Raw genomic sequence first — 23,686 nt, 5'->3', positions numbered from 1 at the left:
CAGTGAGACAGGACCCAAAGACTGTCTCCTCTACTGCCAGTGAGACAGGACCCAAAGACTGTCTCCTCTACTGCCAGTGAGACAGGACCCAAAGACTGTCTCCTCTACTGCCAGTGAGACAGGACCCAAAGACTGTCTCCTCTACTGCCAGTGAGAGAGGACCCAAAGACTGTCTCCTCTACTGCCAGTGAGAGAGGACCCAAAGACTGTCTCCTCTACTGCCAGTGAGAGAGGACCCAAAGACTGTCTCCTGTACTGCCAGTGAGAGAGGACCCAACGACTGTCTCCTCTACTGCCAGTGAGAGAGGACCCAACGACTGTCTCCTCTACTGCCAGTGAGACAGGACCCAAAGACTGTCTCCTCTACTGCCAGTGAGACAGGACCCAAAGACTGTCTCCTCTACTGCCAGTGAGAGAGGACCCAAAGACTGTCTCCACTACTGCCAGTGAGAGAGGACCCAAAGACTGTCTCCTCTACTGCCAGTGAGAGACCGCCCTCTCCACGTCGCCAGGAAAGGGAGAATGAATGATAGGTGACATCATTGCTCAGAATAGTTAGCTCTTCTTGTCTTTTCGGGGAAACCAAAACAGAGTTGTGTCAATTAGTCTGAACCGATCTGCTCCCATGGCCTACTTCACCAGCGCGCGCACACACACACACACACACACACACACAGCTGTGTCAGCATTTCACAAACATACTGTACACAAACTCAGTAAACCTGAGAGAAAAAAAGAAGAAAAAAAACTGAACTTCCTTAGCAAGCAACTAAACGGCAGAGCAGGAAACGTGAGCATTCAGACCTAAATGTGTTCATGTAAAGTCTGAGTCATCTAGCATGATTCTATGACCCAGTCTACATTGTATGCTTGGCTGTCTGCCATTGGTGGAGGAGGGCCCTGTGTGTGTGTGTGTGTGTGTTGTGTGTGTACTGGCCTGTTGTTTCCATTGGTCCACTCTGTCCATCAGGAGATCTGCACTGTTCCTCTCCTCACTCAGATCACGCTCCAGATGGCTCACCTCACCCTGGGAAAGAGACGTGTAATACGTATGTAGTGCTTATGGATGTGTTATTTAAGGGTTATGAATGAGTTATGAAGTCCTTGTGTAGGTGCCTTTATGTATTTAGGAACATCTCGGTCCCGCATTTAAATGACTTTCAGCTTATAAAAGGCTTCATAAGCACTACATAAATGTGTTACAAAGCATCTATAACCTTACTTCATGCTTTATAAAGGGTTCATAAATGTGGCGTAACTGTATGACATAATCACCCATGTCAAATGTGACATAAGTTTAAAACCCACTATGTCGAATATGCTATAAAACGTGTGCTTTATAAAGGGTGGCATGTTGTGCTGAAGGATGGCATACGCTCTAAAGTGATGTCATACGCTCTAAAGTGATGTCATATGCTCTAAAGTGATGTCATACGCTCTAAAGTGATGTCATATGCTCTAAAGTGATGTCATACTCTCTAAAGTGATGTCATACTCTCTAAAGTGATGTCATACGCTCTAAAGTGATGTCATACTCTCTAAAGTGATGTCATACGCTCTAAAGTGATGTCATACGCTCTAAAGTGATGTCATACTCTCTAAAGTGATGTCATACTCTCTAAAGTGATGTCATATGCTCTAAAGTGATGTCATACTCTCTAAAGTGATGTCATACTCTCTAAAGTGATGTCATACTCTCTAAAGTGATGTCATACGCTCTAAAGTGATGTCATATGCTCTAAAGTGATGTCATACTCTCTAAAGTGATGTCATACTCTCTAAAGTGATGTCATACGCTCTAAAGTGATGTCATACTCTCTAAAGTGATGTCATACGCTCTAAAGTGATGTCATACGCTCTAAAGTGATGTCATACTCTCTAAAGTGATGTCATACGCTCTAAAGTGATGTCATACTCTCTAAAGTGATGTCATATGCTCTAAAGTGATGTCATACTCTCTAAAGTGATGTCATACTCTCTAAAGTGATGTCATACGCTCTAAAGTGATGTCATACTCTCTAAAGTGATGTCATACGCTCTAAAGTGATGTCATACGCTCTAAAGTGATGTCATACTCTCTAAAGTGATGTCATACGCTCTAAAGTGATGTCACGTTAGTCACATTACACCTAATCTCGTTCTCAGACACTTCCGGCCCAAATGGTCTGGTGGACCAACGCATCAAACTTGCCATTCATTAGATAGGGTTAGGGATCCAGCTCACCTCCTGTCCCGTCCCCTCCAGCCCCCATCATCATTAACAACTAAAACCATGTTTAAATGATACATTTGCTTTTATTTGTACATTTAAAAACAACAAATACAAATCCACGAAGTGCAGCAATGTACTGTGCATTGAACATTACACAGGACTGGGAATAGTGTAGTTTGTCCCTGAGTTGGTGGGCGAATGGTTCTTGCCTATCAGCCTGCTGGAAGTACTGTGGGCTGATTCCAACCTTAAAAATAACAAAGAAAGTTAGCAGGTCTGTTAGAAAATGTCTTTGTCTCACCATCTGCATAAGGGTTGTGCTGCGCCAGAGACTCTAAAAATGGGGAGATGGGGAAACTTCATTCAATTTGTTTTATTATATTCCTCTTTCATTTACAAATCCCATGATGTGGCTATGAGACGTGGCTGTATCTAGGCGGATTTGTATTTAGTGGAGCCTGCTAGCCAGCTACATTTCGGTTAGCTACCGATTGCTGTGAAGGTCACCATAATGATTTGAATGTACAATTGGAGGTAGCTACAGTATGTAATCTAACTCAACACTGAACTACTACAAACTCATTTAAAAATTACAATAAATAAAAGTGAACTTACTTGTTTTTTTTTTGCTGTCCAGTGGCAGCACAAGTGAGCGTTTGATTTACAAACTCATCACATGATCAGCGATATAAAAAAAAATGAGTAATTCCGGAATTTTGGAAATGTTCTAAATAAATCAAAATGTTATTTGTCACGTGCGCCGAATACAACAGGCGAAAGACCTTACCGTGAAACGCTGAATACAAGCCCGTAAACAACAACGCAGTTAAGAAAATATTTACTAAATAAACTCAAGTAGAAAAAAGTAACATTAAAAATCAACAATAACGTGGTTATGTACAGTCGGTACCGAGTCAGTTTGCGGAGGTGCAGGTTAGTCGAGGTAATGGAGGTCATGTGAACATGTAGGTAGGGGTAAAGTGACTACGCATACATCATAAAGAGCGATAATAGAAAAATGTGTGATATATGAAAAAGAATTGTCTAAACATGAACAATGATTCATATTTAAGTGACTTTTGAATTAAACTTGTGGTTTTTAAAACATGTACCAAGGTCAAATAAATGACCAATTTATGATTTATTAAGCCTTTATTAATTAAGCGGTGCTTATGCCACCCTTAACGAAAGGTTTATGCCATATGTGACATAGTGGGTTATGTCACATCATTAAGCCACATTTATGAACCCTTTATAAAGCATGGCATATAGTTATAGATGATTTGTAACACATTTATGTAGTGTTTATGTAGTGTTTATGAAGGCTTTATGAAGGCCTTATGGAGGCTTTATGGAGGCTTTATGTAGTGTTTATGAAGGCTTTATGAAGGCCTTATGGAGGCTTTATGAGGGCTTTATGAAATCTTTATGAAGGCTTTGTGAAGGCCTTATGGAGGCTTTATGAAGGCTTTATGAAGGCTTTATGGAGGCTTTATGAAGGCTTTATGGAGGCTTTATGGAGGCTTTATGAAGGCTTTATGGAGGCTTTATGAAGGCTTTATGGAGGCTTTATGAAGGCTTTATGAAGCTGCACGTCATTATAAAGCAGGACCCCATAGCCTTATAACTATTAAGACATTAGTTATATTTGTACAGACTGGTCCATCAACTCGGACTGTTCTGTTTACAAGTGAAAACAGGACCTTTGACCTTTCAGTATCAAACAATGGTGAGTCAACAGTGAAGTCAATGTTTTGCCATCAGTTAACAACAATTAGATTTGTCAGCGAGGATTAGCCAGCGCTGTGCTTTTCCACTCCATGTCAGTCTACAGGTATAAATAGAGACAGGTAAACAACACAAAGGAGACATAGCATACAAAAACACACTGGGCGCTCCTAACACAATCTGAAGGGAAGAGAGAAAGAAATGAACAGGGGTCTATGTCCTACAGTGTGTCCTGCAGTACAGGGGGTCTATGTCCTGCAGTGTGTCCTGCAGTACAGGGGGTCTATGTCCTACAGTACAGGGGTCTATGTCCTACAGTATGTCCTACAGTACAGGGGTCTATGTCCTACAGTACAGGGGGTGTATGTCTTACAGTACAGGGGTTCTATGACAGTACAGGGGGTCTATGTCCAACAGTACAGGGGGTCTATGTCCTACAGTACAGGGGTCTATGTCCAACAGTACAGGGGGTCTATGTCCTACAGTACAGGGGTCTATGTCCAACAGTACAGGGGGTCTATGTCCTACAGTACAGGGGGTATATGACAGTACAGGGGGTCTATGTCCTACAATACAGGGGGTCTATGACAGTACAGGGGGTCTATGACAGTACAGGGGGTCTATGTCCTACAGTACAGGGGGTCTATGACAGTACAGGGGGTCTATGACAGTACAGGGGGTCTATGTCCTACAGTACAGGGGGTCTATGTCCTACAGTACAGGGGGTCTATGTCCAACAGTACAGGGGGTCTATGTCCTACAGTACAGGGGTCTATGTCCAACAGTACAGGGGGTCTATGTCCTACAGTACAGGGGGTCTATGTCCTACAGTACAGGGGGTCTATGTCCTACAGTACAGGGGTCTATGTCCAACAGTACAGGGGGTCTATGTCCTGCAGTACAGGGGGTCTATGTCCTACAGTACAGGGGGTCTATGTCCTACAGTACAGGGGTCTATGTCCAACAGTACAGGGGGTCTATGTCCAACAGTGTGTCCTACAGTACAGGGGGTCTATGTCCTACAGTACAGGGATCTATGTCCTACAGTATGTTCTACAGTACAGGGGTCTATGTCCTACAGTACAGGGGTCTATGTCCTACAGTACAGGGGGAGTATGTCCTACAGTACAGGGGGTCTATGTCCAACAGTACAGGGGTCTATGTCCTACAGTACAGGGGGTCTATGTCCTACAGTACAGGGGGTCTATGTCCTACAGTACAGGGGGTCTATGTCCTACAGTACAGGGGGTCTATGTCCTACAGTACAGGGGTCTATGTCCTACAGTACAGGGGGTCTATGTCCAACAGTACAGGGGGTCTATGTCCTACAGTACAGGGGTCTATGTCCTGCAGGGGTCTATGTCCTGCAGTACAGGGGTCTATGTCCTACAGTGTGTCCTGCAGCACAGGGGTCTATGACCTACAGTACAGGGGGTCTATGTCCTGCAGTACAGGGGGTCTATGTCCTACAGTACAGGGGGTCTATGTCCTACAGTACAGGGGGTCTATATCCTACAGTACAGGGGGTCTATGTCCTACAGTACAGGGGTCTATGTCCTACAGTACAGGGGGTCTATGTCCTACAGTACAGGGGGTCTATATCCTACAGTACAGGGGGTCTATGTCCTACAGTACAGGGGGTCTATGTCCTACAGTACAGGGGTCTATGTCCTGCAGTACAGGGGGTCTATGTCCTACAGTGTGTCCTGCAGCACAGGGGTCTATGACCTACAGTACAGGGGTCTATGTCCTGCAGTACAGGGGGTCTATGTCCTGCAGTACAGGGGTCTATGTCCTACAGTACAGGGGGTCTATGTCCTACAGTACAGGGGGTCTATATCCTACAGTACAGGGGGTCTATGTCCTACAGTACAGGGGGTCTATGTCCTACAGTACAGGGGGTCTATGTCCTACAGTACAGGGGGTCTATATCCTACAGTACAGGGGGTCTATGTCCTACAGTACAGGGGGTCTATGTCCTACAGTACAGGGGGTCTATGTCCTACAGTACAGGGGGTCTATGTCCTACAGTACAGGGGGTCTATGTCCTACAGTACAGGGGGTCTATGTCCTACAGTACAGGGGTCTATGTCCAACAGTGTGTGTTTTGAGTTCAGCCTTCAGTCAGTACCTCCATGAGATGGACCTCTCGGGAGTGGTTCTCAGGGTGTGTGTGTTCCACTCCATAACACACACACACACACACACACACACACACACACACACACACACACACACACACACACACACACACACACACACACATTACCTCCATGAGTTTGACCTGTCGGGCGTGGTCCTCGTGGGCGTGTGCATTCCTCTCCTCCAGCTCCTCCACCTTCCTCTCCAGCTGTCTGCCTCTCTGCTGGGCCTCCTCCCACTCCCTACGACCCCGCTCCAGACCCTGCTCCAGGGGAAGCAGCTGAACACACACACATCATATTATAAACACACAGAACATAGGTAGACAACTCTGGTTCAAACCCAGTCAGAGACAGATTCAGGGACATAGAATATCACACAGCATAACGTCACACAAACACACAGCACATCACACACACACAGATCTTAACACATGACATAGCACATCACACACACACACCATAGCACACACAGAACGTAACACACAACATAGATCACACACACACACGACATAGATCACCACACATACACACGACATAGATCACACACACACAGAACATAGCACATCACACACACAGAATTTAACACACGACATAGATCACACACACACAGAACATAGCACATACCACACACAGAATTTAACACACAACATAGATCACACACACAGAGAACATAAACACCAGGTAAAGTGTCATCTCAACATGTTTACAGCAGAAATTTACTTCACAGTCTCCTCTCCTGATAAACCTTTTAGCTCTAGAACCATTCCTCAGCTCCTTATCTCTGACGGGTGAGAGACAGAAAGAGAGACCGAGAGAGCGTGAGAGATTTAGCTCTAGAACCATTCCTCAGCTCCTTATCTCTGACGGGTGAGAGACAGAAAGAGAGACCGAGAGAGCGTGAGAGATTTAGCTCTAGAACCATTCCTCAGCTCCTTATCTCTGACGGGTGAGAGACAGAAAGAGAGACCGAGAGAGCGTGAGAGATTTAGCTCTAGAACCATTCCTCAGCTCCTTATCTCTGACAGAAAGAGTGAGAGACAGAAAGAGAGACCGAGAGAGCGTGAGAGATTTAGCTCTAGAACCATTCCTCAGCTCCTTATCTCTGACGGGTGAGAGACAGAAAGAGAGACAGAGAGAGCGTGAGAGATTTAGCTCTAGAACCATTCCTCAGCTCCTTATCTCTGACGGGTGAGAGACAGAAAGAGAGACCGAGAGAGCGTGAGAGATTTAGCTCTAGAACCATTCCTCAGCTCCTTATCTCTGACGGGTGAGAGACAGAAAGAGAGACAGAGAGAGCATGAGAGATTTAGCTCTAGAACCATTCCTCAGCTCCTTATCTCTGACGGGTGAGAGACAGAAAGAGAGACCGAGAGAGCATGAGAGATTTAGCTCTAGAACCATTCCTCAGCTCCTTATCTCTGACGGGTGAGAGACAGAAAGAGTGACCAAGAGAGAAAGAGACCGAGAGAGCGTGAGAGAGAGAAAGATTAATTGAATAGAGAGACAAAGCGAGAGAGAGAGAGAGAGAAAGTTGAATTGAATAGAGAGAGAGAGAGAGAGAAAGAGAGTATAATCAGAGTTAGAATATGATATCCATCCATTGGTGACTCATCAGGGGGAAAAAATGTGTGCCACACCTCTTCCTGCAGTTTTCTGGCAGTCTGTCGGGATTTCTCCAACTCCACTCCCTTTTCCTGCAGCTGTTGTTGGAGCTCAGACAGCGCGGAGTGGCTCTTCTCTCTGACTTCATCAACCTGGAGCTGGAGCTTCTCAGTGGACACCTCACAGCCCTCTACTATAGTACTCATCTGGAGGGGTGGGGGCAGTGAGAGAAACGGGGGGGCACAGAGAGAAAGAGGGGGGCAGAGAAAAAGAGGGGGGCAGAGAGGGAGAGATGGAAGAGTGAGACAGACTGAACGGTATTCATTTAACATCCTCCCCCCCATGACAGATACAGGTTTTAAAGTAAATTCATACAACCCCTATCATTAGTACTGGTGACAACTCTAGGGTAAATGCATAACTATTATAACTATTTAAAAACCCAGCAGCACTGTAGGGTGGTAACAATCAGTAAAGTGGAGGTCGATAACATCTTCCACTCCTCCGCATAGAAACACAGTGTTCTTCTCAGTGACCTATGACCTAGCCCCTCTCTCTCTCCCTCCCTCACCTCCTTCTGCAGTTCCTCCACAGTGCTGTTCTGCAGTCTCCTCTCCTCGTCCAGATCACTCTTCATCCTCTTCAACTCCTCTGTTCTTCTCATCTCCTCCTTCAGCCTCTCCTTCATCTCCCTGTGCTGGTGGTTCAGCTGGGTCATCTCACTCTGTGGGCACACACACACACACACACACACAGAGAATGTACTGTGTGTGGCAGAACTACCACAACAACAGCTTCCACAACAACAGCTCCCACAACAACAACTAACACAAACATGTTTTCCAAGTTGGACGTACTCTGTGCTTAAAGGAGATGTTTACCAGCGAGTTCTGAATCAGGTATATTCCATTGACTCTGATACAGTACGACCTGTATGGTCCTTGTATCCACTCACCTGTACATTCTCCAGACGTACGAGAAGGGCTTTGTTTGCCTGGGACATCTCCTCTTCCTTCTCCCTCACCTCCTCTAGAGTCTCCTCAACCTGCCGTTTCTCCCTCTGTGGAATCACATCTGTAATAAATATAACATCTAAATTCATTGTCTATATTTTGTGAGCTTTCTTTATCTCCATCTACCTCACCGAGTTGCTCTATGCATTTCACCAGCTGTCTCTGCAGGGATTTGGAGTCCTTGATGACGAGGTTAAGCTGCTCCACCCTACTCTCCAGTTCCTCCACCTTGGTTAGTGAGGAGACAGGACACACCATCACGTCAAATGGACAAGAGGCAACTGATCCTAGATCAGTAATCCTGCTCTGAGACATTGTAGTACATCATTATGGGTTCTGTAGTATAGAGCATTATGGGTATTGTAGTACATCATTATGGTATTGTAGTATAGAGCATTATGGGTATTGTAGTACATCATTATGGGTTCTGTAGTATAGAGCATTATGGGTATTGTAGTACATCATTATGGGTTCTGTAGTATAGAGCATTATGGTATTGTAGTATAGAGCATTATGGGTATTGTAGTACATCATTATGGTATTGTAGTATAGAGCATTATGGGTATTGTAGTACATCATTATGGGTTCTGTAGTATAGAGCATTATGGGTATTGTAGTACATCATTATGGGTTCTGTAGTATAGAGCATTATGGGTTCTGTAGTATAGAGCATTATGGGTATTGTAGTACATCATTATGGTTTCTGTAGTATCAAGCATTATGGGTAACGTAGTGTATCCATCTGCAGTACCTGTCCCCTCAGTTCCTCCCTCTCCTGCATCAGCTGATTCACCTGTCCCCGTGCCTCCCCTCTCTCCTCCTCCATCTCCCTCTTCTCCTGGCCCAGCACTGTGTTACTCTAGCAGGGAGAGAGGAGGTAGTATACACAGGAGATGGGTGGATTATTAGTAGAAAAAACCTAGCATGAAACTCACAACCTTCTGCATGACAACACATTGAAACTCAAAGTCAACTAATATATGACAAATGTAAATATATTTAGTCACTTGGGACACTGGGGGAAAAGTCACTCACTCAAGTAAAAGTAAGGATACCTTAATAGAAACAATTAGTCACCCAATAAAATACTACTTGAGTAAAAGTAGTTTCCTAGGAACGCGAGGCACACTCCAACACTCAGACATCATTTACAGATAGCCAGGGGCACACTCCAACACTCAGACATCATTTACAGATAGCCATGGGCACACTCCAACACTCAGACATCATTTACGGATAGCCATGGGCACACTCCAACACTCAGACATCATTTACAGATAGCCAGGGGCACACTCCAACACTCAGACATCATTTACAGATAGCCAGGGGCACACTCCAACACTCAGACATCATTTACAGATAGCCAGGGGCACGCACCAACACTCAGACATCATTTACAGATAGCCAGGGGCACGCACCAACACTCAGACATCATTTACAGATAGCCAGGGGCACGCACCAACACTCAGACATCATTTACGGATAGCCAGGGGCACGCACCAACACTCAGACATCATTTACAAACGAAGATGTGTGTTTAGTGAGTCTGCCAGATCAGAGGCAGTAGGGATGACAGGGGATGTTCTCTTGATGAGTGTGTAAATTGGACCATTTTCCTGTCCTGCTAAACATTCCAAATTAAAACGAGTAATTTTGGGTTTCAGGGAAAATGTACGGAGTAAAAAGTAGATTATTTTCTTTAGGAATGTAGTGAAGTAAAAGTAGTCAAAAATAAATAGTAAAGTAATGTACAGATAAACAAAACTACTCAAGTAGTACTTTAAAGTATTTTTACTAAAGAACTTTACACCACTGATTCTACTAGCAGTAGCATGTCCCTTATCAATACCTCTTTCACCTCCTCAACTTCCTCTCTGAGCTTCTGCACCTCCTTGTCGCGCACCTCCTTCATAATGCCCAGCTCCTTGTCATGACTCTCCACCTCCTCGTTCAGGGCTCCCTTCAGGGCAGTCAGCTCCCTCTCCCTCCAGTGTAGCACCTCCTCCTGCTCCTCCTGCACCTGAATGAGCCCCTGGAAGTCCAACCGCAGCTGGGCCAGATCCTAGACACAGACACTGAGTTAATTGATATAATCCTGCTGGGCCAGGTCCTAGACACAGACACTGAGTTAATTGATATAATCCTGCTGGGCCAGATCCTAGACACAGACACTGAGTTAATTGATATAATCCTGCTGGGCCAGGTCCTAACACAGACACTGAGTTAATTGATATAATCCTGCTGGGCCAGGTGCTAACACAGACACTGAGTTAATTGATATAATCCTGCTGGGCCAGGTCCTAACACAGACACTGAGTTAATTGATATAATCCTGCTGGGCCAGGTCCTAACACAGACACTGAGTTAATTGATATAATCCTGCTGGGCCAGGTCCTAACACAGACACACTTGGGTATGCTAGTTATATGACTGGGGTATGCTAGTTATATGACTGGGGTATGTTGTTCTGTATGCTAGTTATATAACTGGGGTATGTTGTTCTGTGTGCTAGTTATATGACTGGGGTATGTTGTTCTGCATGCTAGTTATATGACTGGGGTATGACTAGTTATATGACTGGGGTATGTTGTTCTGCGTGCTAGTTATATGACTGGGGTATGTTGTTCTGCATGCTAGTTATATGACTGGGGTATGTTGTTCTGCATGCTAGTTATATGACTGGGGTATGTTGTTCTGCATGCTAGTTATATGACTGGGGTATGTTGTTCTGCATGCTAGTTATATGACTGGGGTATGTTGTTCTGCATGCTAGTTATATGACTGGGGTATGTTGTTCTGCATGCTAGTTATATGACTGGGGTATGTTGTTCTGCATGCTAGTTATATGACTGGGGTATGTTGTTCTGCATGCATAGTTATATGACTGGGGTATGTTGTTCTGCATGCTAGTTATATGACTGGGGTATGTTGTTCTGCATGCTAGTTATATGACTGGGGTATTGTTCTGCATGCTAGTTATATGACTGGGGTATGTTGTTCTGCATGCTAGTTATATGACTGGGGTATGTTGTTCTGCATGCTAGTTATATGACTGGGGTATGTTGTTCTGCATGCTAGTTATATGACTGGGGTATGTTGTTCTGCATGCTAGTTATATGACTGGGGTATGTTGTTCTGCATGCTAGTTATATGACTGGGGTATGTTGTTCTGCATGCTAGTTATATGACTGGGGTATGTTGTTCTGCATGCTAGTTATATGACTGGGGTATGTTGTTCTGCATGCTAGTTATATGACTGGGGTATGTTGTTCTGCATGCTAGTTATATGACTGGGGTATGTTGTTCTGCATGCTAGTTATATGACTGGGGTATGTTGTTCTGCATGCTAGTTATATGACTGGGGTATGTTGTTCTGCGTGCTAGTTATATGACTGGGGTATGTTGTTCTGCGATAGCTAGTTATATGACTGGGGTATGTTTCTGCAGTTATATGACTGGGGTATGTTGTTCTGCGTGCTAGTTATATGACTGGGGTATGTTGTTCTGCGTGCTAGTTATATGACTGGGGTATGTTGTTCTGCGTGCTAGTTATATGACTGGGGTATGTTGTTCTGCGTGCTAGTTATATGACTGGGGTATGTTGTTCTGCGTGCTAGTTATATGACTGGGGTATGTTGTTCTGCGTGCTAGTTATATGACTGGGGTATGTTGTTCTGCGTGCTATTATATGTGGGGTTTGTTCTGCGTGCTAGTTATATGACTGGGGTATGTTGTTCTGCTTGCTGAGTTATATGACTGGGGTATGTTGTTCTGCGTGCTAGTTATATGACTGGGGTATGTTGTTCTGCGTGCTAGTTATATGACTGGGGTATGTTGTTCTGCGTGCTAGTTATATGACTGGGGTATGTATGTTGTTATATGACTGGGGTATGTTGTTCTGCGTGCTAGTTATATGACTGGGGTATGTTGTTCTGCGTGCTAGTTATATGACTGGGGTATGTTGTTCTGCGTGCTAGTTATATGACTGGGGTATGTTGTTCTGCTTGCTAGTTATATGACTGGGGTATGTTGTTCTGCGTGCTAGTTATATGACTGGGGTATGTTGTTCTGCGTGCTAGTTATATGACTGGGGTATGTTGTTCTGCGTGCTAGTTATATGACTGGGGTATGTTGTTCTGTGTGCTAGTTATATGACTGGGGTATGTTGTTCTGCATGCTAGTTATATGACTGGGGTATGTTGTTCTGCATGCTAGTTATATGACTGGGGTATGTTGTTCTGCATGCTAGTTATATGACTGGGGTATGTTGTTCTGCGTGCTAGTTATATGACTGGGGTATGTTGTTCTGCGTGCTAGTTATATGACTGGGGTATGTTGTTCTGCATGCTAGTTATATGACTGGGGTATGTTGTTCTGCATGCTAGTTATATGACTGGGGTATGTTGTTCTGCATGCTAGTTATATGACTGGGGTATGTTGTTCTGCATGCTAGTTATATGACTGGGGTATGTTGTTCTGCATGCTAGTTATATGACTGGGGTATGTTGTTCTGCATGCTAGTTATATGACTGGGGTATGTTGTTCTGCATGCTAGTTATATGACTGGGGTATGTTGTTCTGCATGCTAGTTATATGACTGGGGTATGTTGTTCTGCATGCTAGTTATATGACTGGGGTATGTTGTTCTGCATGCTAGTTATATGACTGGGGTATGTTGTTCTGCATGCTAGTTATATGACTGGGGTATGTTGTTCTGCATGCTAGTTATATGACTGGGGTATGTTGTTCTGCATGCTAGTTATATGACTGGGGTATGTTGTTCTGCATGCTAGTTATATGACTGGGGTATGTTGTTCTGCATGCTAGTTATATGACTGGGGTATGTTGTTCTGCATGCTAGTTATATGACTGGGGTATGTTGTTCTGCATGCTAGTTATATGACTGGGGTATGTTGTTCTGCATGCTAGTTATATGACTGGGGTATGTTGTTCTGCGTGCTAGTTATATGACTGGGGTATGTTGTTCTGCATGCTAGTTATATGACTGGGGTATGTTGTTCTGCATGCTAGTTATATGACTGGGGTATGTTGTTCTGCGTGCTAGTTATATGACTGGGGTATGTTGTTCTGCGTGCTAGTTATATGACTGGGTTCTGCGTGCTAGTTATATGTGGGGTGTTCTGTATGCTAGTTATATAACTGGGGTATGTTGTTCTGTGTGCTAGTTATATGACTGGGGTATGTTGTTCTGTATGCTAGTTATATAACTGGGGTATGTTGTTCTACATGCTAGTTGTATGACTGGGGTATGTTGTTCTGTGTGCTAGTTATATGACTGGGGTATGTTGTTCTGTATGCTAGTTATATGACTGGGGTATGTTGTTCTGCATGCTAGTTATATGACTGGGGTATGTTGTTCTGCATGCTAGTTATATGACTGGGGTATGTTGTTCTGCGTGCTAGTTATATGACTGGGGTATGTTGTTCTGTGTGCTAGTTATATGACTGGGGTATGTTGTTCTGTGTGCTAGTTATATGACTGGGGTATGTTGTTCTGTGTGCTAGTTATATGACTGGGGTATGTTAATTGATATGATCCAGTAATTCGAACTCAAACCCTGTGCTTCAACCTTTCCAACTGATAGCTGCTGTGTGGTGAGCGTTCCTGGCACCAAAATGGCCGCCGTGCATCACTGAGGTGCATCACTGAGGTGCATCACGGTGCATCACTGAGGTGCATCACTGAGGTGCATCACTGAGGTGCATCACTGAGGTGCATCACTGAGGTGCATCACTGAGGTGCATCACTGAGGTGCATCACTGAGGTGCATCACTGAGGTGGGTGCTACACATTGATAGTGGATGAGGTGAGTTTCCTCCTATGTAAAGAGCTTTGAGAACCTCAGTTGGTAGAAAAGCGCTATATTAAATATAATTTATTATTATTATTATGTGCGTCTGTGTGTGTCACATGGCTGGGCCACGTCCTACCATAGACAGGTCCATAATAAAGACAACTTGTATAATAGGATTAAGACCCGGATTACAAATCAAGGGAGACTCTTCACTGAAAGTTTGTCGTTGTCCAGAACTAGACTTAATCTCGGTCCAGGAAACCTCATTTATAAAACATACAACTCAAAGTATACACTTGGAATAAACAGAATGTTTTTTATTTTATTTTACCCCCAATTTCGTGGTATCCAATTGTTAGTTGCTACTATCTTGTCTCATCGCTACAACTCCCGTACGGGCTCGGGAGAGACGAAGGATGAAAGTCATGCATCCTCCGATACACAACCCAACCAAGCCGCACTGCTTCTTAACATAGCGCGCATCCAACCTGGAAGCCAGCCACACCAATGGGTCGGAGGAAACACCGTGTACCTGGCAACCTTGGTTAGCGTGCACTGCGCCCGGGCACGCCACAGGAGTCGCTGGTGCAAGATGAGACAAGGATATCCCTACCTGCCAAGCCCTCCCTAACCCGGACGACGCTAGGCCAATTGTGCGTCGCCTCACAGACCTCCCGGTCGCGGCCAGTTACGACAGAGCCTGGTCACGAACCCAGAGTCTCTGGTGGCACAGCTGGCGCTGCAGTGGAGCGCCCTTAACCACTGCGCTTGTTTCTCTGTGCTTAACGTTAGCAGCTTGTTTCTCTGTGCTTAACGTTAGAAGGAGCTTGTTTCTCTGTGCTTAACGTTAGCAGCTTGTTTCTCTGTGCTTAACGTTAGAAGGAGCTTGTTTCTCTGTGCTTAACGTTAGGAGCTGTTTCTCTGTGCTTAACGTTAGCAGCTTGTTTCTCTGTGCTTAACGTTAGCAGCTTGTTTCTCTGTGCTTAACGTTAGCAGCTTGTTTCTCTGTGGTTAACGTTAGAAGGAGCTTGTTTCTCTGTGCTTACCTTTAGAAGGAGCTGTTTCTCTGTGCTTACCTTTAGAAGGAGCTGTTTCTCTGTGCTTAACCTTTAGAAGGAGCTGTTTCTCTGTGCTTAATGTTAGAAGGAGCTTGTTTCTCTGTGCTTAACGTTAGAAGGAGCTGTTTCTCTGTGCTTAACGTTTAGGAGCTTGTTTCTCTGTGCTTAATGTTAGCAGCTTGTTTCTCTGTGCTTAACGTTAGGAGCTGTTTCTCTGTGCTTAACGTTAGAAGGAGCTGTTTCTCTGTGCTTAACATTAGAAGGAGCTGTTTCTCTGTGCTTAATGTTAGCAGCTTGTTTCTCTGTGCTTAATGTTAGGAGCTGTTTCTCTGTGCTTAACGTTAGGAGCTGTTTCTCTGTGCTTAACGTTAGGAGCTGTTTCTCTGTGCTTAATTTAGGAGCTGTTTCTCTGTGCTTAACGTTAGGAGCTTGTTTCTCTGTGCTTAACGTTAGGAGCTGTTTCTCTGTGCTTAACGTTAGGAGCTGTTTCTCTGTGCTTAACGTTAGGAGCTGTTTCTCTGTGCTTAACGTTAGGAGCTGTTTCTCTGTGCTTAACGTTAGGAGCTGTTTCTCTGTGCTTAACGTTAGAAGGAGCTGTTTCTCTGTGCTTAACGTTAGAAGGAGCTTGTTTCTCTGTGCTTACCTTTAGAAGGAGCTTGTTTCTCTGTGCTTACCTTTAGAAGGAGCTTGTTTCTCTGTGCTTAACGTTAGGAGCTGTTTCTCTGTGCTTACCTTTAGGAGCTGTTTCTCTGTGCTTAACGTTAGGAGCTTGTTTCTCTGTGCTTAACGTTAGCAGCTTGTTTCTCTGTGCTTACCTTTAGAAGGAGCTTGTTTCTCTGTGCTTACCGTTAGGAGCTGTTTCTCTGTGCTTAACGTTAGAAGGAGCTGTTTCTCTGTGTTTAACGTTAGAAGGAGCTTGTTTCTCTGTGCTTACCTTTAGAAGGAGCTGTTTCTCTGTGCCGTCTGCCTGTGTTGTGTTCTTAGCCTGGTCCAGCTCATCGTGCATCTCAGACAGCTGCTGCTGAAGGTCCTTCATCTCTGTACGGCCCTGCTCTCTCTCAGTCTTCACCCGGACTAGCCTGGCAATAGAATATTAATATTTAATATTACAGAGCACCAGAGAAATCATACTATGTCAAGACGTTGTGAGGCAATTAGCGAAATGCTTACTTACACCTGTTCAATTCTTTCAGATCCTTTAAAAAAATATATATTTCACCTTTATTTAACCAGGTAGGCTAGTTGAGAACAAGTTCTCATTTACAACTGCAGCCTGGCCAAGAGAAAGCAAAAGCAGTGCGACACAAAACAACAACAACACAGAGTTACACCTGGAATAATCAAAATGTACTGTCAACAACACTATAGAAAAAAAAATCTGTATAGAGTGTGTGCAAATGGAGTACGGGAGGTGAGGCAATAAATAGGTCAATAGTGGTGAAGTAATTACAATTTAGCAAATGAACACTGGAGTGATAGATGTGCAGATGAGAATGTGCAAGTAGAGATACTGTTGTGCTACAGGAGTTCTTAGGGGATAGGGACTAATAATAATCATCAAGGTGGATTATGGTCCTAAACACAATCCCAAAATGACTTCTAGACAACTATGCACTTGTGGAAATGTTCTTACTCCTCTATGGCGACCTCGAGCTCCGCCTCCATCTGAGCCAGCCTATCCCGTAGCGTAGAGAGTTCTTCCTGTCTCCTGTCCAGTTCCTCCTGAATAGTCTTCATGTCTGTCTGGGCTTTGTAACACACCTCCGCCAGACTCCGACCACTCTGCAGGACACACAGTGCATTCAACTAAAGTAGGTAAACAATAACCACATATGACGATCACCACAAAAATAACGCCATCTACAAAATGAGTACTAGTGAGAATAAACGTGTCCGAGCTGGACTCCATGCACATAAGGAGAAAACAAGTACAAATCTCTTGCTAAAAGTACTATATTGTACCGTACCATATTGTATCGTACTGTATTATACTGTATTGTATTGTATCGTACTGCACTGTATCGTACTGTATTATACTGTATTGTATTATACTGTATTGTACTGCACTGTATTGTATCGTACTGTATTATACTGTATTGTATCGTACTGTATTATACTGTATTGTATCGTACTGTACTGCACTGTATCGTACTGTATTATACTGTATTGTATTGTACTGTATTGTATTATACTGTATTGTACTGTATTGTATTATACTGTATTGTATCGTACTGTATTGTACTGTATTGTATTATACTGTATTGTATCGTACTGTATTGTACTGTATTGTATTATACTGTATTGTATCGTACTGTACTGCACTGTATTGTACTGTACTGTATCGTACTGTATTATATTGTATTGTATTGTACTGTACCGTACTGTATTGTACTGCACTGTATTGTATCGTACTACATTATACTGTATTGTATTGTACTGTACTGTACCTTACTGTATTATACAGTATTGTATTGTACTGCACTGTATTGTATCGTACTGTATTATACTGTATTGTATTGTACTGTACTGTACCTTACTGTATTATACTGTATTGTATTGTACTGCACTGTATTGTATCGTACTGTATTATACTGTATTGTATTGTACTGTACTGTACCTTACTGTATTATACTGTATTGTATTGTACTGTACTGTATTGTATTGTACTGTACTGTATTGTATCGTACTGTACTGTAATGTATTCTGTACTATGTATTGTACTGCACTGTATCATATTGTACTGTATCGTATCGCACCTTATTGTACTGTATATTGTACTATATTGTATATTGTACAGTATCGTATCACACCTTATTGTATTGTACTGTATTGTGAATTGTACTGTATATTGTACTGTACTGCACCATGATCTTATGCTCCAGCTGTGTCTTCAGCTGTGACACCTCTCTCTCCAGCTCTGCTCCTGTCCTCTGAAGCTCCTTCGCCTCCTTGGCCTTCGCAGCATAATCCTACAAACAGTTCCAACAACACATCACCAACCTGCTTCTGCCTCACAGACAGACACAGTACTTTACCCTACTGTACTTTTCTTTCCTTTACACTGAAATACAACACGGAAATACAAAGGTATTTACAAAGATATGAATGTGTTCGTATAACATGCTTCTATATGGAAGTCTCAACCGTCTATGTAAACTACAGCAGTGGTTCTCAAAGGTTTTGGCTGGGGATCCCCTAGGGCAGCACAGCCATCCATCTGAACCATGTCTGGGCTGGGGATCCCCTAGGGCAGCACACATCTGGGCTGGGGATCCCCTAGGGCAGCACAGCCATCCATCTGAACCATGTCTGGGCTGGGGATCCCCTAGGGCAGCACACGTCTGGGCTGGGGATCCCCTAGGGCAGCACACGTCTGGGCTGGGGATCCCACGTCTGGAACCACGTCTGGGCTGGGGATCCCCTAGGGCAGCACACGTCTGGGCTGGGGATCCCCTAGGGCAGCACACGTCTGGGCTGGGGATCCCCTAGGGCAGCACACGTCTGGGCTGGGGATCCCCTAGGGCAGCACACGTCTGGGCTGGGGATCCCCTAAGGCAGCACACGTCTGGGCTGGGGATCCCCTAGGGCAGCACATGTCTGGGCTGTGGATCCCACGTCTGGAACCACGTCTGGGCTGGGGATCCCCTAGGGCAGCACACGTCTGGGCTGGGGATCCCACGTCTGGAACCACGTCTGGGCTGGGGATCCCCTAGGGCAGCACATGTCTGGGCTGTGGATCCCACGTCTGGAACCACGTCTGGGCTGGGGATCCCCTAGGGCAGCACACGTCTGGGCTGGGGATCCCCTAGGGCAGCACAGCCATCCATCTGAACCATGTCTGGGCTGGGGATCCCCTAGGGCAGCACACGTCTGGGCTGGGGATCCCACGTCTGGAACCACGTCTGGGCTGGGGATCCCCTAGGGCAGCACAGCCATCCATCTGAACCAGGTCTGGGCTGGGGATCTCCTAGGGCAGCACAGCCATCCACCTGAACCATGTCTGGGCTGGGGATCCCCTAGGGCAGCATACGTCTGGGCTGGGGATCCCACGTCTGGAACCACGTCTGGGCTGGGGATCCCCTAGGGCAGCACAGCCATCCATCTGAACCATGTCCGGGCTGGGGATCCCCTGAACCATGTCATCTAACCTCACCCTGATCTCCTCCTCCACGTTCTCTGCAGTCTTCCACTTCAGTTGGCTGATTCTGTCAAACACCAGGTTCACCTTCTTCTCAGTGATTGAGGTTTTATCAGTAGTCCTGAGGGAATACCAACAAACAGACACACGGAGTTCAATGACACCAGCATACCCCAGTCATATAACTAGCATACAGAACAACATACCCCAGTCATATAACTAGCACACAGAACAACATACCCCAGTCAAATAACTAGCACACAGAACAACATACCACAGTCATATAACTAGCACACAGAACAACATACCACAGTCATATAACTAGCACACAGAACAACATACCCCAGTCATATAACTAGCACACAGAACAACATACCACAGTCATATAACTAGCACACAGAACAACATACCACAGTCATATAACTAGCACACAGAACAACATACCCCAGTCATATAACTAGCATGTAGAACAACATACCACATATATAGATACTGTGTGTGGGAAATCTGAAGGTATTCTGTATGTAAGATAATGAAGGGTACTAATCAAATCAACTTGTATTGGTCACATACACATGGTTAGCAGATGTTAATGCGAGTGTAGCAAAATGCTTGTGCTTCTAGTTCCCAACAGTGCAGCAATATCTAACAAATACCTAATACACACAAATCTAAGTAAAGGAACGGAATAAGAATATATGGATGAGCAATGTCAGAGCGGCATAGGCTAAGATGCAATAGGTAGTATAGAATACAGTATATGAGATGAGTAATGCAAGATATGTAAACATTATTAAAGTGCCATTATTTTTATTTTACCAGGCAAGTCAGTTAAGAACAAATTCTTATTTTCAGTGACGGCCTAGGAACAGTGGGTTAACTGCCTGTTCAGGGGCAGAACGACAGATTTGTTCCTTGTCAGCTCAGGGGTTTGAACTTGCAACCTTCCAGTTACTAGTCCAACGATCTAACCACTAGGCTACCCTGCCTCCCCACTAAAGTGACTAGTGTTTAATTTATTAAAGGAATTTAGCTTTGTGCTACAAACAGAGCCTGACAGAGCCTCCATATGTTCGTTCAAGACCTTGGTTGAGTGGTAACGCCAGACTAAAACTGACACGTTTCAAATGTCGATATTGATAGGTGCCATTTCAACTGATGCTTTAATCCAACGCAATTTACAGTCATACGTTTTACATACGGGTGGTCCCCGGGAATCGAACCCACCATCCTGGATTTGCAAGCTCCATTCTATACTAACTGAGCTTCAGAGGACCGACATATTTCAGATGTTGCCAGTTTTTTTTTTTTAACTCACTACAGTGAGGAGGTGAAACAGATATTCCATTGTTGGCTATTTGTAAGGGTGTTCATCATCGTAGTCTGTATTCCTGAGCTGGCGTGTGTGGGGGGTGTGTGAGCACACACACACACACACACACACACTTATACACACACACACACACATATACACACAGACACACACACACACACACACACACAGCTGAAACAGCAATCCTTTATCAGACTAACAGCTGTATGTCACATTCTCTCCCTCAGCTCATCAAAGGCAGGATATGAGAAATGTGTAATGGTCACTTGAGATCAGGATCGGGGGTCATTAAGTTCCATTTTAATTCAATCAATTCAAAAAGTAAACTGAAATTCCAATTCTCCTCGTTGGAAATGGAATGAGATCGGAATTGATCCCAACTCTCTTTGGGGAAAACATTCTAGCTGGTATCTTTCCAAGGAAGTTATGTCACACCTAAAAAAAAAACTCTAGGTAATATAAAGGTTAAACAGGTCAAAGAATCAAGACAGTACTGAGTGGTTGATTTAGTCCAGTGTTACTCACCCATCATTGAGGTAAGTGAACAGTATCTTTTTGGCGGTGTCTTCATTTGGTTGTGGTTCAATTGAGACCTCGTGCTGACCCCTCTGACCTCCCAGAAGATCTGGAGTGATGATCTGATTAAATGAACACACAACAGGATATCAAGGTGTATCAATCAATCAATCACAAAAGTTAAAAGAATGCTTTACAGTAACCCGACCTGGACCCTCAAAGAGCAAGCAAAGGCACAGTAGCAAGGAAAAACATAGATGGAATCAAGGAATATACATATATATATTTTTAACTCTTTAAACCGGGTAAAACCTCTAAAGCTAATCTCTTTACCTGAATGTCTCTCTCTGACTCCTCCTCAGTGTGGTTGAGAGACCTGGATCTGGTCATGGAGGTCTCCTCCACTCCGTACAGCACATTCACCGCTCTGGATGACCTCCCGCTAGGCTCCTTCTCCTCCCACTGTAGTCTATTAAACATTACAGTGGAGGGTCCGTTGGCCCCTCTCACCTTAGGTGACCCTGGGGCGCTGGTGGATCCTCCTGAAGTCTCTCCCCTGGCCCCTCTGATGAACGAGGCAGGGCTGGAGGGGTCCAATGGGTATGAGTGACACTGTTGTCTGCTGTCCACGCTACGTGACCTCCTTCGGTCCTCAGGGGCTATCCTCCCTCTCCTAGGCCCAGCTCGACCCATCTGTTGGGGGCTGTCGAACTGGTTGATCAGGCTACCTATGGAGGAGATGGGCTCTGTGTACACTGAGTTTGGGTATCTTCTGGGGATGTTGGTGACCTCGTTTGGGGGGCTTAGTAAGGTGGCCAAAGAAGAGTGGTGGGGCGCTGGGGCCGAGACAGGGGCAGGGCCTGGGCATTGGGTCTGGGTGGGGGCTGAGACAGGGGCAGGGCCTGGGCATTGGATCTGGGTGGGGGCTGAGACAGGGGCAGGGCCTGGGCATTGGGCCTGGGTGGGGGCTGAGACAGGGCCTGGGCATTGGGTTTGGCTGGTGGTCGAGACAGGGGTGGGGGCCCACTCTACACCCCCAGCAGGCAGAGGGATCCTGGCTGCTCCTGGTCTAGACCCTGCTGCCTGGATCAGGGTGGCCTCTGCCCCACTCTGGAGAGATGTGGTGAGATGTCCCGGCCTAGGTACAGAGGCTGTCTGAGTGGGCGGAACAGAGAGTCTTCGGGTGGAGGCTAGGAGGGGGCTGAGGCTGTTCCTATCTGGGTTGTAGGGTTTCAGCAGCTCTGGGTGTCTCTGGAAGTTCAACACTGTGTTAGATGTCGGCACGGTCCTCTGTGACTGCTGTAAATGTGACTCCTGGAAGTCGAACATGAACGCAGCGGACGCCAGCGGAATCCTCTGTGATTCCTTAACCTCAGTCAGAGCACCTCCACGAGCATACTCCCTCTGGTGGTTGGGAGGTCTGCGCTCCACATTGGGACTACCGAATGAAGATCGCTCCACATTGGGAGTACCGAATGAAGATCGCCCATCATTCACCATGAAGGTGTACTCAGACTGGCTGTGGGCATTGACAAACACTTCCTGGTGGTCCCAGTTCCTGCTGTAGCTCTCCAGGCCACCAGATGGCAGAGCTGCTCTACTATCCCCGTTCAACACAACGTAAGGAAGACCCTCAATTCCCTGAACTTGTACCCTAACCCCGAACATGCTGCTGCTGTCGCTGTGAGGTCGAGGGCTGCCTCTGGGACCAGGCCTAGGCTGCTGCATGTTGTAGCCCTGTTGTATTCTACTGAAGTCTGGAGAAGAGCCACTCACTCCGTGTCTGTGAGACTCCATTTATAGAGAGTCAACGTTAAGACAACGTTGTGTGTTTGCTGGGTCCACACTAGTCCTGAATGAATAGAGGACCTCCCTCAGAACTGAAGAGGTTCACAGCTATAAAAGATGCCAAATGCAACACGTTAGAGGCTGATGCATTATTAGTTGACTAACCATTACCACGACTCTTCTTAACCTGGAGGCTCCAATAACCACCCCTGTCTTTACAACAGTTTAACCCCAGTGAAAAATACATCACTTTCTATGGCATCAGCTGGATGAGATGACTGTTTACAAAACAGAGAGAAGTCATGTGGACCAACTGACAACAATGACATCCCAAGTGC

General features: G+C 45.1%; 1 protein-coding gene across 3 annotated transcripts in view; it reads right to left on the bottom strand.

Annotated features, from left to right (window-relative positions):
* Positions 1-23,686, bottom strand: part of LOC112257499 (cingulin-like protein 1) — a 31,974-nt gene that overhangs the window by 4,942 nt on the left and 3,346 nt on the right. The window contains exons 2-15 of one of the 3 annotated variants that reach the window (XM_042323632.1): positions 21,894-23,456; positions 21,570-21,682; positions 19,727-19,832; positions 18,438-18,542; positions 17,207-17,355; positions 16,508-16,652; positions 10,549-10,761; positions 9,451-9,558; positions 8,826-8,927; positions 8,642-8,746; positions 8,258-8,410; positions 7,722-7,892; positions 6,210-6,362; positions 938-1,027 (exon numbers count right to left, since the gene is read on the bottom strand). In XM_042323632.1, coding sequence (XP_042179566.1) covers positions 938-1,027; positions 6,210-6,362; positions 7,722-7,892; positions 8,258-8,410; positions 8,642-8,746; positions 8,826-8,927; positions 9,451-9,558; positions 10,549-10,761; positions 16,508-16,652; positions 17,207-17,355; positions 18,438-18,542; positions 19,727-19,832; positions 21,570-21,682; positions 21,894-23,357 — 3,177 coding nt within the window. In that variant the 5' untranslated portion in view covers positions 23,358-23,456. Of the gene's footprint in view, positions 1-937; positions 1,028-1,926; positions 2,460-6,209; positions 6,363-7,721; positions 7,893-8,257; positions 8,411-8,641; positions 8,750-8,825; positions 8,928-9,450; positions 9,559-10,548; positions 10,762-16,507; positions 16,653-17,206; positions 17,356-18,437; positions 18,543-19,726; positions 19,833-21,569; positions 21,683-21,893; positions 23,457-23,686 lie in introns of those variants that run through there. The other 2 variants (XM_042323653.1, XM_042323695.1) reach the window with 2 other exon arrangements.

The sequence above is a fragment of the Oncorhynchus tshawytscha genome, linkage group LG01 (genome assembly GCF_018296145.1).
Source record: "Oncorhynchus tshawytscha isolate Ot180627B linkage group LG01, Otsh_v2.0, whole genome shotgun sequence".
Lineage (NCBI taxonomy): Eukaryota > Metazoa > Chordata > Actinopteri > Salmoniformes > Salmonidae > Oncorhynchus > Oncorhynchus tshawytscha.
Note: the sequence above shows the minus strand (reverse complement) of the source record. Positions and strands in the feature narration are given on the sequence as shown.